We start from the raw sequence: 13,928 nt of genomic DNA, 5'->3' as shown, positions 1-13,928 counted from the left end.
TGTATATAAATCTCCCCACTGTATTTTCCACTGAATGCATCAGATGAAGTGAGCTGTAGCTCACTAAAGCTTATGCTCAAATAAATTTGTTAGTCTCTAAGGTGCCACAAGTCCTCCTTTTCTTTATTTGAATTTAAGATATTCAAAGTTCCCCTTCAACATTAACCTGGCTTGCTTGTTATGACGCCAAAGAGAATGGCAGCAAGAATGGTACTTCAGTAGTATTGACTGAACTCTGAGGTAAAATACAGTACTAAGCTTTATTGTGTGTAAATAAAAAAAAATATTTGGTACTGATATTGGATTTAAGTTGCAAGTTTTATTTCAACTGCTACTAGAGTAATTTTTTTCTAGTGGATAATGAAATGGTTCTGAGTCTGTTTTGTGTTTTAATTTCTTTATCGGTCTGAGATGTACAACTGTTATGCATTCAAGCCTGAGGAGTATATCAATTTGGTTACAATGTACGTCCATTTGTTACCACATGTTTAGGGCCCTACCAAATTCATGATCATGAAAAATGTATCATGGAGCATGAAATCTGATCATTTGTGTGCTTTTACCTAATACCAGTGTTTCCCAAACTTGGGATGCCGCATGTTCAGGGAAAGCCCCTGGCGGGCCAGGCCAGTTTGTTTACCTGCCGCGTCCGCAGGTTCGGCCGATCGTGGCTCCCACTGCCCACGGTTCACTGTGCCCGGCCAACGGGGGCTGCGGGAAGCGGCGGCCAGTAAGTCCCTCGGCCCGTGCCCAAGTTTGGGAAACACTGTCTTATACTATACAGATTTCATGGGGGAGACCAACATTTATAAAATTGGGGTTCCTGACCCAAAAGTGAGTTGCAGGGGGGTCACAAGGTTTTAGGGGCATCACTGTATTGCCACCCTTACTTCTGCGCTGCCTTCAGAGCTGGGCAGCTGGAGAGTGGTGGCTGTTGGCCAGGTGCCCAGCTTTGAAGGCAGCACCCCACCAGCAGTAGCACAGAAGTAAAGGTGGCAATACCATACCATGCCAGCCTTACTTCTGTTCTGCGGCCTTCAGAGCTGGGCGGCCAGAGAGTAGCGGTTGCTGACTGAGAGCTCAGCTCTGCAGGGGGCAGCACAGAAGTAAGGGTGGCAGCACCATGCCATGCCCTCCTTACTGTCTGCGCTGCTGCTGGCAGCAGTTCTGTCTTCAGAGCTGGGCTCCCGGCCAGCAGTCTCCGCTCTCCAGCTGCCTAGCTCTGAAGGCAGCGCTGCCATCACCAGCAGCGCAGAAATAAGGGTAGCAGTATTGCAACCCCCCATACAATAGCCTTGTGACCTCCCCACAACTCCTTTTTGGGTCAGGATTATTTCAATTACAACACCATGAAACTTCAGATTTAAATAGCTGAAATCATGAAATTTATGATTTGCAAAATCCTATGACAGTGAAATTAACCAAAATGGACCATGAATTTGGTAGGGCCCAACATATGTTCCTTTACTACGGTCAGTTTAACAAATGTTTAAAAAGTTAACCTTACTCAAAATTCAGGCCTTATTCTGTGTCTGCAAAAAACTGAGACCGTGAGTAATTGCATGTACATACCTCATATTTGGAAGCACAAATTGGGCAACTGTTCACATGCATGGAACTCAGATGCACAATTAATTGCGTAAATGCACATTCTTTACATGCAGTTATTCATGCAAGCACTTTCTTTGCATCACATATTACAGCCAGAGTTCTGAAAAATATGGCCTTCAGTGTTTATATATTTTAAAAGAGTGGATTATCAAGTTTACATGTACAGGAAGGTTTTTCTGTACTCATAGGTAATTGTTGGGTGATGAACGGGTTTTTAAATAAATGCTTACCTGATCAAACCACTTTGGTTTTCAATATTTGATCACAATATATTGAGAGGATCCCAGATAAAACTGTTTTATACATATTCAACTAGAACCTGCCTGTATTTTTCAAAGTCCCTACCTGATACCAGGAATATGCCCGATCTGATGGGTCGATGAGAATGGTGATGATCTTGGCCTTAGGGATCAGGGAAGCAACTCGTTTGGGAGCTTCCTCAGAATGGAAGTAGTTGGCACTTTTTTCAAAGAGAAAGTCGGTGGTGACATTGGATGGTATAGGGAAGAAATCCATATACCTAGAAAAGGAACACTGTCCTCAGAATTACTCAAAAGTCCTGCATACGCTAAAGCAAGGAAGGTGGGTGCATATGTTAAATATATTAGAGAATAATCCATAAAAATAACAGACACAGTCATTGACAAGTAAAAACATTCAAAAATAAAAGGCCTTGTTTTTTGTAGTGAGAAGAAAGTGTTATAGGTATAATAAACAATTTATCCTCTTTAAATTAATGGGCCAGTTTCTGAAGTCACTCATTTCTTACTCAGGCAAAACTCTCAAAGTCAATAGTAAAGACTGAGTAAAAATAAAAACTTCTGAATTTGGCCCTCTGCTATTTATGAAAAAATTGTTTTATTATTCCTATTACAGCACAGGATGGCATTTCAGTTACACCATAGCAGAATATCATAAGAAAATAATATTCAGAATCAGTGTTCCTGTTATCAAATCTGGCAAGAGTTTGTTAACATGAAGATGTTACTTAAAAACCTAGCAAGAAAATCTCACTATCTCTTCAGGCAAGAGTCCTCCAAGTGGTGAAGGCACCTCTGAATTACTATTCTATGTATCACAGTTTTGTGGAAACAAAGCAGGCTGTTTTTTAGTTTGTTTAGTTCTGAGCTCTCCCCCACCTCCAGTTATGTGGTTCTAGTTAGTTGCCAGCAACCTGTCATATTATCATTAGACTAGACTATCCACAACCAACATACCAGTTTTTACTGTTATTTAGGGGGGCAAAGAGAATTTACAAATTTGCGTCTTTGTGTTTTTCTTTTGACCTCTTGTGGTGTTAACAATATAAAATACTATATATAGTAACCTCTTTAGAGTGGATTGACTGTAATGGTTAAAATTTACCCCACTGCACAGATCTTGTGTTGGCCCTCTGCAAGGGGGTGAACTTCACCTGACATAAATATAAAAAAGCCGCTTCATAAAAATAGCTAAGAGTCTGCGCGATTGGTGGATAGTCAGCAGATGTTATCAGTCAGCTGTTAGCTACTTCCCATCCATCAGACTGACTTCTCACAGTCAGTAATGAATGCTGACTCACTGAACTTTGTAATAAGAATCTGCAGCAACAATTATAACTCTATGAAAACCATACACCTTAAAAGATATTGTAAGTGAATTTTCTCCACTTGGAACATATAACAGCTTTTGCACTACTAATTTTATGGATGAATACAAAGTCTAAGGCAATAACTTTTCCCTGACACCAGAGAGTAAAGAAACAAGACTAAGTATCAAGAATCTTTTATCGGTGCTCCCTGCTTAATGCGCTGTATTACTGGTCTTTGAACATTTTACTCTGAAGCACTTTTTGAAAGCAAGACCAACCAAATGTATCTTTCTCGAGATCTTTGGTAACTTCTTGGGTAAACCATGGGGAATGATGAGCCTTTTCTCTTCACTTATCCCCATTTACTACCTTACTGACTGCTGAACATTTTCCTCATTATCTGATCCTTGAAAATACTTTTAAAAAGCATTTCTCCCCTCCAACTGACTGGCAAATTTCTATTTTCCATTTAAAGCCAAGAACAAACTGCTTGTAGCTGAAATTTTAATTAGATTTCTCTTTTCAGTATTTTAGAAATTAGATATTCAACCTGAAATATTAATCATGCTATCTTATACTCAATTTACAATATTACTTTTGTCATAGCTTCAAAAACATGTGTAAATAGGAAACAGAGTACCTGCCTGAGAAATGTATGAGAATCTCACCCCTAAAGAGATGTATAATTAAGAAACAAACATTGCTTTCCTTTTTCTCTTATTCGCACATTCTAAATATATTAACATTCTGAGACATACATGTAATTTTCATTAAGATTACTTAGTATTGCCTCAAGTTGAGAACAGATATTTCTTTATATGCTGCATTAGAGGGAGAGTAAACATCTTAGTCATTTACTGTGTTTTTGACTGAGGTTACCATAATTTATGTACATTTAAATATCATTTTAGAAGGGTAGTAGTAGTAATTTTCAAAATGTGTAGACACACATTACAAAGTGTAATGCGATTTTTGTATTGTGCACAGTACATAAACTTTTATATTTATACTAATAACCCATCTTACCAATCAATCCCCCTGTGGTAGTTATTTCTATTAAAGAACTGTACCTCCTCAAAGGTTTTTGGGCTGGGGGAGTTACTAATGATGGAAGGATGCATAATCAGGAACAAATACAAAGCTGTGGTACCTGAAAATGGGATGAAAGTCCAAAGGTTAACAAAGCATATATATTCTGTAGGCCAGATCCTCACCTGGTGTAAACCAGCCTAGCTCCATTGAATTTAATGATTCTATGCTGATTTACACCAGCTGAAATCCTGGTCCTATAATTCTTAACCAAAAACATTTAAAGAAATGTGTACAATTAATACTGAATACAGGATGCATCACTGTTGATGATATACCTATTAATGTTTTTAAAAATTATTGTACCTGTGCTGATGTTGTCACAAAAAAGACTGACTTAAATTCCAGCCCTCTTGTTAGATATCTTAACAGTAGGTGATTGGTGGCATATGAAAGGGAGTAGATAAAAAATGTGCTATTTTCTGATCACAAAGAGAAGCAACTATAAATTTAATGAATAAACCCTGCAGCCTTACAATTCTACCTGTCCTGTAGGGATTTCCTGACTTGCAGTGTAAATTCCACTGAATAACATTGAGTTGCTGTAAACAAGACACACTTTTCCTGTAGGACAGGTTGAAGCTTGGGGGCCATGGGACTGTATACATGTTTTGAAAAATTACTGTCCTTTCCTCCCTCAGCTCTGATAAAACCATGTCAATCACTCAGTCACCACTTGATCTGTTTATCAGAGTGTTAATCACATCATTTCTCAGTTAAACCCTATGAAAAATCTAACACTCTCCACTACATCTACATTGTTTGTGTAACATCTACTTTTATCATTTACATTATTTTACTAAACTTGGATATGTCAGAAAATAAAAAGTGCTATCAGATAATCAAGGTTTATACAGAGCTCTGAGTGATTAAAACTAATGCTCTATTGTAATAATTTGAATTTGCATATCACCAGACTCATTAAAATGCAGTAAACTCTCACCAGTTTTCTGAGGTCCTATAACCAGGAATTTTGGTAATCGATCACAGGTTTTTTCTTTAGACCAGATATCTCTGTGCCGCTTGTCATCACAGGGATTCTAAGTGGGACAAAAGCAATATCTGAGAATTTTATTTGTAATTATATTTGTTCAATTTTTGCCCTACATACATAAATCTCCAGGAACTATCAGTCCACAAGAAATCGTAGTAGGATATCTTATCTGCTTCTTTATTATGGATACCAATATGCTATGTGACAAATTCTGATCTCACTTACAGTGGTGTAAATGGATTTACTCCAGATCTACAATGTAACAGAGACCAGTGCTCTGAATTCATCTCTGTGTAAAGAGGAACATTTACACCTCTGTGTAAAGAGGAACGTTCAAGCAACTGTATTCAAAAAATGTTTTCACTGTGATCTCCTTCTATGAATATAACCATCTAAGCTTCAAAACAAACAGACAAATCATTCCTGGTGCTTGAATTCAGTGGAATTATGCCTGGGGTGAATCTGATCCATTGTACTTTAGATGTAAAATGAGCATTCAAAATGAGCAGTTTGATCACTTGCATAAAAATGGAATTGTACTTAAATCACTAATGAGGTTCTCTAATTGCCAAAGCATTCTCTTTTACCCTTATATAACAGCTACGACCCTAAGATAGGCTGCAGTTTTTAAAATGAATGAATGGCTGATTACAGCTTTAAAACTGTTTTGATCCTCTGCATTCACAAGTAGGTATCCAGACTTTTCTGTGCATCTCCAACTGGCATGAAGAGTGCATGCTCCGCCTACCACACTCTTCAAAGTAAAAAATATGCAGGTGTGTAATAGCATGCAAAAAGACTTTCATACCAGTTCATTTTGCTACCAGTTTCATGTATGGGCATGAGGTGGCACCTAGTGCTGTCACTAAATAAAGGAGAAGTCCCAATACTGCTTGCGTATGTAGATCGGTCTTAGTTCTGTGGCTTAGCAATATATACCGGATAAGAAGGGGAAATCAGACTTCTTTTAGGCTTTAAAAAACAAACAAACAAACAAAAAGAATCTTCTTGATTACACCAGCAAAACTAACAAATATGCTGGTAATATAATTTGTGGTAAAATGAATAGGAATACTGTATATACTGGCAGCTACAATTTAGTGCAAATGTTTTAAAGCAGAAGTAAGAAACTTAGTTATATTCATAAGAATTGTATGCAAACAAACTGCAACACTGTCAGTTCTTTTTATTCAAAATTACTTGCAATTTTTTCAATAAATCTAAATCTGCAGGTCACTCAGGTACAGTACATTGCAAATTTTTGAAATTCATGCTCAGTTGTTGCATAAGTCACAAGGCATTGTTTTTCTTCTCTGAGTAAATGTTTTATTTAACTAAATAACAGCAGTGTGAATTTCAAGCTGTGTATTAAAGTATTCAATTTTAAATTTGACACTCACAATTAATGATTAGGCATATAATTCAAAATCTGCTATTGGAAAGCATTTGTGTGTTTAAGTTTAAATTGTGCTTTTTGACGATAATTGCTTTTGTAAAGCTTGTCCTTAGGAATATTTGTGCAAAGCCAACCAAAAAGAGGTAGGATCACACTGAAAGTGAATTTCTTTGTCAGAATGAACATTCAGAGACAATTTTCCACAATATTTGGGCAGCTTAAGATTAGTTCAACACTTAAGAAAAATATTCCACTGGAAGAACTGAACTGTCACTGATTTTGTGCACAAGCAGTGCTGCCATGTTCACTAGTTCCAACAGTTGTTTCTCTGTATCTTCAGTGACCGTGGTGTAATGATTAGGTGATTCACTGAATGTGTGTCCGTTCCAGGGTCAGTGCAGACTGCACCATAAGCTGGAAGTCACATCCTGATATTTTCAGTTTCCTCACTTTTAAGTAAAGAATAATTAAATCAATGGAGTTGATTCCATCAATAAATTAGACCCAGTATTGGTAAATTTCTTCCTTGGCCAGTTCCCACCCTTTTGGGAATTACTTTTTTAATCTATTTCTAGTATGCCAGTCATATTAGTGTCTAGGCACCAGTGAGCCTTAATCCTCTCTCCAGTTAGTAGGATACACTCCTCTGCTACTGCACATGGCAAGAGATACCATTTTCTTAATGGCAAAATATCAATTATTTTTAAACTGTTTAAATTGCTTCATTCCTGTTAGTTACAAAATAATCCAAGATATGGGAGGAATTACACAATAGTCTTTACTGTATTTGTAAATATCAGGTGCAGTCAGCAATAAAATGAGAAACAAATTCCTAACATATTTAAATTGTCCTCTCTTTTTAGATGCACATTAAGACAATCTGTTAATGACAGGAGAAAACAATTACCCTAATCTTTAAGATAAGGTAATTTATGAAACTATTAAGTATCACCATTTTGTTTGATGGGAAGTTAAAACAAAATTCTTCACAAACAAGTAAGACAAAAATATTCTCTGTTCATCTCTTCTTTTACAATCCTACCTGCCAGAGAGGGTCCTTCTGCTCAGGAAAGAGCTCAAAGTACTTGTGAGCCAGCTGGACTGGAGGCAGAGTTTGCAGTTTCAGGTTGGTCCAGCTCTGAACAAAGTTGGCTAGATTCACAAAGGTATACAACCCCAGGCGGTCATTCCCATAGTTGGACAAATGGGTCATGAAGATGCTGATCTTTAAAAATAAAATAAAATGAAGTACATGTTTGCTATGCATCCGATGAAGTGGGCTGTAGCCCACGAAAGCTGATGCTCTAATAAATTTGTTAATCTCTAAGGTGCCACAAGTACTCCTGTTCTTTTTGCAGATACAGACTAACACGGCTGCTACTCTGAAACATGTTTTTTTTATTGTGTCACTAGATGGCAATGCAGCCAAAGGAAGTTTGTTTTTGAACACTACTTCTATTTAGAACTGCCAGTGGTTTTGTTCACATAGGAAGAGAGTCTACCACCAGTCTCACTAAACAGAATTTTTCTCCTCAAGTGGACTTACTGAAATCAAAGGGACTATTTATGGCACTATTCAGTGTGAGAATGTGGTCCATACTTTTACCAAATTGTATAATATTCACAGCATCTTTATTATAGCAGTGCAGATGGGCACAGGAGCGGCATTGCAAAAATAGCACATGTTCCTCTTAATGTGAAATATACAAGCAGCAGGGGCTAGAAACAAACAAAAAATCTGGATGTTATTTTAAAGGAAGAGGGTGTACTTAGAGAACAACAGGATATCAGACCTCTAGTGTTATAAATACTGTGATCCAAATGTTATTATTTAAGCTGTACATTATTAAGGTAGAGAACTCATCTTCCTATGTGCCTGTAAAGCACTCTACCATACCAATGGTGTTATGTAAAAATAAGAGACTGATAGTTTTGGAAATTGTGAGCTCTTTGAGGGCAGACAGTCTAATTAACTGGCCTAAATTCTCAAAAACAATTATTCGATGTAGTAAATCCTTTGACAATGTCCAACTGCTTATTAAAGATATCCTCAAACAATGAGCACACAGTCAAATTAGAAATGGGGGGGGAGGGTGGGAGAATCAGAAAATTTGCAGCAAATCAGAACATTTTCAAATAATTTAGTATGAAATATTTGTAATGAAAAATTGTGCTCGATTTCTTAAGAGCTGATGAATTTGCTTGTACTTTGCTTTCCTAAGGCTTGATCATGCAGCTGTTACTCAGATGAGTATTCTGAGCTGAGGTCATTAGACTCAGCAGTGTTCTCGGAGCCCAGAAGGAACAGAGGGTGCTCTAGTCCACAAGATTCCACAGGAATTTCTCATAGGAAGCACCCATAATCTTATAGGATCACATCCTTAGGAGACATCCCTGTGGGATTGTCTGAGTAAAGACTACTCATGTGGGTAAAAGGTTACAAGATCAAGCCCATACGTAGATGCAGTCCCTCAACTGTGGCCTACAGGAGTTGCACTCATGAATAGGAGGTACAATATTGGGTGCCCAAATACCATGTTGATGAGCACAGTATAAATATACAGACATACAAAGGCTAGAGCTCACTAGGAGTATTCATGTAAGGGATGCAAAATCAGAACTCAATTTGCAAAATATTTCATTTTCACAATATGAAAAATCGTTTTTCACTGTTTCTGCCTTGTGCTCACAGAATAACTTGCAATTCCCTGCCCCTTAGAAGAGTGAAATTCCCACCCATTATTTTTTGAGAAACCAGTGCAAAGCCACATTCTACTGCCTTGCTTCTATGAGAAATTTAAGTGTTTCAAAAACTCTTCTAATCCTGCTTGTAGATTCATTTCTGTTCTATTGACAATGAAACTTGCAAGTAGCCCTCCTTTTAACAAACGACATATCCTGTGAATGACTTAAAAACCACCACAGAAACTAATGTTTTTGCTTTGTGTGAAGGAATTCAAATCTTAAAGAAACAAAAGGGGAGGGGGAGGGAGATAATTTGAGGTCTCCAGTGTAAGAAGCTGACCTTGTATTGTTTTGGTCTCAAAGTATTTTAAAGCACTGCAGCTTTGTCAGATACACAACATTTTTAAAGCTTAACATTTCTAGTTTTGTAATTCTACCTGAACATTATGCAACATTTGCAATAATTGAATGTATTGTTTCACAGAACATTTGTTTAATAAGTATCATTTGGTGACACCTCTGGCCTTGTGACTCAAGCCTTGGGTTTCATTTTGTGCTACTTCAGAAGGATAAGGAGATACGCTGAGAGATAATTTATTAGCACACAATTTCCTTTTTAAGCTAGGACAGTAACATTTTGAAATAGATGGCAATATTCCTTTAGGCAAGGCATAATACATAGTTTTGCCAAATGTGTAACCTTTTCAAATGTCCTTTATTATTTTTAGTTCTGAAAGCATGAGCAGACCAAAAACAGGACTGATGTGCTCAACAAAGATATAGTTGGAATGTTTCCACAAAAATACTGCTTGCTTTCTTGGCAGCTTCTCTCTTTCCTACACCTGTACTGACCTCTGACATTTATAATGTCAGTTCATCTCCTGGCAATTCCTTACCTGTCAACAACTTCAGCACTGCACTGGCAGAAAAAAGGAAGAGAACTTGAAAAGGTTATTAGTTCAGGGAAAATATGTATTATTCTTTCCCTGAAGGGAATATCGCTATAATTTTAAGAATGTTATAGAGTGGAGGTTAAAAAAATGGGCTGAATAGATCATAATAAATCATCTTCAATATATGAAGCACTGTCAATGAGGGGGAAAAATGTCAACAGTGATGTCAATTTGAGTTTTGCTGCCATTCTTACACTATAAATACTTTGAGAATAAATATTTACAACAAAAGAGAGATGATCAAATACCAGTTTAAAACTCAGATAACTAAAACTTTACAGAAAGCCATATTTATTGTTACCAAATCCATGATATATACGACATCTTTATATGACAGAAGGTGTCTTCTTTACTTCTATACTAAAGCTAACATATGACAAATTACCTGATATTTTCTTTCAGGGAAAATTTAAACAGTAGTTTCCTCCACATTTATAGATATTCTTCATGCAAGCAGCTATTAAAGTCATTGCCAGTCCCACTGACTGTTGAATAAGGCCCGTAAGTAAGGCCGTACCAAATTCATAGCCATGAAAAACGTGTCAGACCACCAAATGTGGTCTCCCCCCTGTGAAATCTGGTCTTTTGTGTGCTTTTACCTTATACTATACAGATTTCATGGGGGAGACCAGTGCTTCTCAAATTGTGGGTCCTGATATAAAAGGGAGTTGCAGGGGGGTCACAAGGTTATTTTAGGGATGGTTGCAGTATTGCCACCCTTACTTCTGTGCTGCTTTCAGAGCTGGGTGGCTGGAGAGTGGCAGCTGCTGACTGAGGGCCCAGCTCCTCAGGTAGCAGCGCAGAAGTAAGGGAGGCAATACCATACCATGCCATCCTTACATCTGTGCTGCCTTCAGAGCTGGGCTCCCAGTCAGCCACTGCCACTTTCTGGCTGCCCAGCTTTGAAGGCTCCACCACTGCCAGCAGCATCACAGAAGCAAGCACAGCAGCACCGCGACCCCCCAATTCTTTTTGGGTCAGGACCAGTGATGAGCTGCCAGAAGCTGAAGAACCGGTTCCTTCAGTCGCCCTGGGTCTTTGGCGGCACAGAAGGACCTGCCGCCAAAGTGCTGCCGAAGGCCTGGAGCGAGTGAAGGACCTGCTGCCCAAGTGCGGCCCAAGGCCTGGGGTGCTGCTGGGTGAGTAAAAAGTCTCCGGGGAGCTTCCCCAGCCGAGAGCTTGGAAAGGATGGTCCCGCTGGCTGTATGTGGCCCGTGGGCCACAGTTTGCCCACCCCTTTAGCAACCGGTTCTAAACCGGCTTAAAAATTTAACAACCGGTTCACGCGAACCGGTGTGAACCGGCTCCAGCTCACCACTGGTCAGGACCCCTACAGTTACAACGCCATGAAATTTCAGATTTAAATACCTGAAATCATGAAATTTATGATTTTTAAAATCCTCTGACCATGCAATTGACCAAAATGATTGAATGTGGTAGGGCCCTACCCGTAAGTATTTGTGAAAATGTAAAATAATGGCTCCATCTTGTGCTACATTGAAAAATTAGTGACCTAAGGCTCAAGACCTATCTGACCTGAGTGCTGCACAGAACTGGAAGTAAGGGGTGGCAACTGCCCCTCCCCTACACTGGAGCTTGCTAAGTGTCAGTGCAACCCCCTCACAGGTCAGATCAGCATGTGGGGTTGCCTGAGTCTATGTCCATCTACAAAAGGCCCCTGTAGGCCATTCTGGCAACCATGAATAGCTGGAGTGTAGCAGTGTTTTGGCAACACTCATTTCCCTGGGAACAAACCTGATCTGCATCATGCACCGGGGGTTCTAGGAGAGGAGAACCAGAGCCAGATATGCCAACTCTGTGCCTGCCAGGGAACTTTCTTCTACATTGGAGTAATTCTCTGAGGGTGATCTTCAGCACCCTTGTGGCCACTTTGAGAGTCACAATCTGGTCCCTGCTCCCCCTGATGTGCACCAGCCCTTTCGGTAGCTTACATTTCCCTTCACACTGGCTCAACTGCACAGGCTGGCGCGTTGCAGAGCAGAGCCAAGACTCTGCCTATTTCCCACTCCTGCCTTCCCACACACCTGTGCAAGGCGCTGGCAATGTAGAGAACCAAGGCAAAGGAGGCTTCTTATGCCCCCTGACTTCTATTCCTGGGCATGCAGTCTCATGCCTGGGCACGGATTATTTTTTGTTTTCTTTCTTGAGTTTTATTCTGTTGAATTATTTTTTCCCATTACCACAATGCCCAAACTCTACTGTAGTAAGTTTTAACAAAAAGGAATGCTTTCTTTTTCCATCCTAGGTAATAATTACTGTGTGAGCAAATATGTTGTTGTTAAATCTATTCTCTCGAAAAGCCACACCACTAACTGGGAGACCTAACTGTAATGCATGTGAGTTTTAGGGAGGCTAAATCCAGTGACTCACATAATTTGTGCTATTATCCTTGCACCTCTGAGCAATCCCATGAGATATAAATGAAGCTTCATATATTTCGCCATCCCCTTCTTTAAAGTGAACCAGCTCTGAATGAATTCCTCTTTACTCTAACCTGCCTGCATTTTAGTCTGTGTCCTGCAGTGAAAACATCCTGTTTTAGTCTATTCTATCTTCAAGCCCTCTTATGGCATCTCAGCATTGTCTGTATTTCAATACAAGCAGGTTCACCCTTCTTAGCCTTTCCTCATAAAGAACCTATCATCTTGGTTGCACTTCACTGCACACTCTCCATGGAATTTCATATCCTTCATAAGGGGACTGAAACTGAATAGAGACTATCTTTAAAATGATAGTTTGGGACTAAACATGGCCTCTGGGCAACAACTCCTTTCTTGTTCCCACCCCTCTCTGAATCACAGTGGCAAAGGTGCCCTCCTCTGTTCTATTTCCTCATAGAGCCCTCTGGGTAGCTGTATAATCAGCTCCTTTCAGCTTCTTGTGAGCATCTTCATTTTCTTTCGTCCACAGAATAAGAGTGGCAAAAGTGCTCTCTCTGTTCTGCTCTCCCTCCAAACCCTCAAGGTACCTGATCAGAAGTTCCTTTTGGCTTCTGGTTGGTGCTGAAGAAATGAAGGGAAACAGGACAAGCATCCCAAAGATAATAGCTTTTATCTTTTTGAATGCAATTCTGCATTGCTTATTGTGATGGAAATGACTTTGTTACAACAGTTCTTCCCAGCTGGGTGCAACAGCTTGTAGGTCAATAATGATCATTTAGCTCGTGATTGGGTCTCAACTATTAAATGACACATGCAAGAAAAAGATGAACTGAAATGATCTGATTTATGTGCCAAGAACAATATATATTTGACAAATAATTTACATAAAATGCGTCCAGAGAAAGAGAAACTTTATTTTAAAGTAGACATTTTAATAAATATCAATAAAAAACAAAATTGTTGTACCTATTAACAATGAGAAAGTGAGGAAATTCTTAGTTGAGATTCCACAACATTCAGACAGGCAGGAATTTTTCTGAGAAAGTAAAGGAGTCCCCTTTCTACATGGCATTCTGCTTTCCATTCAACAAACCTTGGGGACCCCTCACTGTTGTTGTTTTTAGGGATGTATGCATGAGCACGCCCTTATCCTTCTGTGCCTTGTTTCCATTTTCTTGCCTCAATCATCCTCTCCCTTCAGAAAGAAGAGGGGATCACACCAAGGAAC

General features: G+C 39.0%; 1 protein-coding gene across 5 annotated transcripts in view; it reads right to left on the bottom strand.

Annotated features, from left to right (window-relative positions):
• LOC140910327 (bifunctional heparan sulfate N-deacetylase/N-sulfotransferase 3) overlaps positions 1-13,928 on the bottom strand; it is a 121,590-nt gene that overhangs the window by 31,682 nt on the left and 75,980 nt on the right. For 4 of the 5 annotated variants that reach the window (XM_073340984.1, XM_073340982.1, XM_073340983.1 and 1 more), the window contains 4 exons: positions 7,703-7,885; positions 5,214-5,310; positions 4,208-4,331; positions 1,957-2,131 (listed from right to left, as the gene is read on the bottom strand). In XM_073340984.1, the coding sequence (XP_073197085.1) occupies positions 1,957-2,131; positions 4,208-4,331; positions 5,214-5,310; positions 7,703-7,885 (579 nt within the window). The remainder of the gene's footprint in view (positions 1-1,956; positions 2,132-4,207; positions 4,332-5,213; positions 5,311-7,702; positions 7,886-13,928) is intronic. The other variant, XM_073340985.1, reaches the window with a different exon arrangement.

This window comes from Lepidochelys kempii, chromosome 4 (genome assembly GCF_965140265.1).
Source record: "Lepidochelys kempii isolate rLepKem1 chromosome 4, rLepKem1.hap2, whole genome shotgun sequence".
NCBI lineage: Eukaryota > Metazoa > Chordata > Testudines > Cheloniidae > Lepidochelys > Lepidochelys kempii.
The sequence above is the reverse complement of the archived record's forward strand: the minus strand, read 5'-3'. Positions and strand labels throughout refer to the sequence as shown.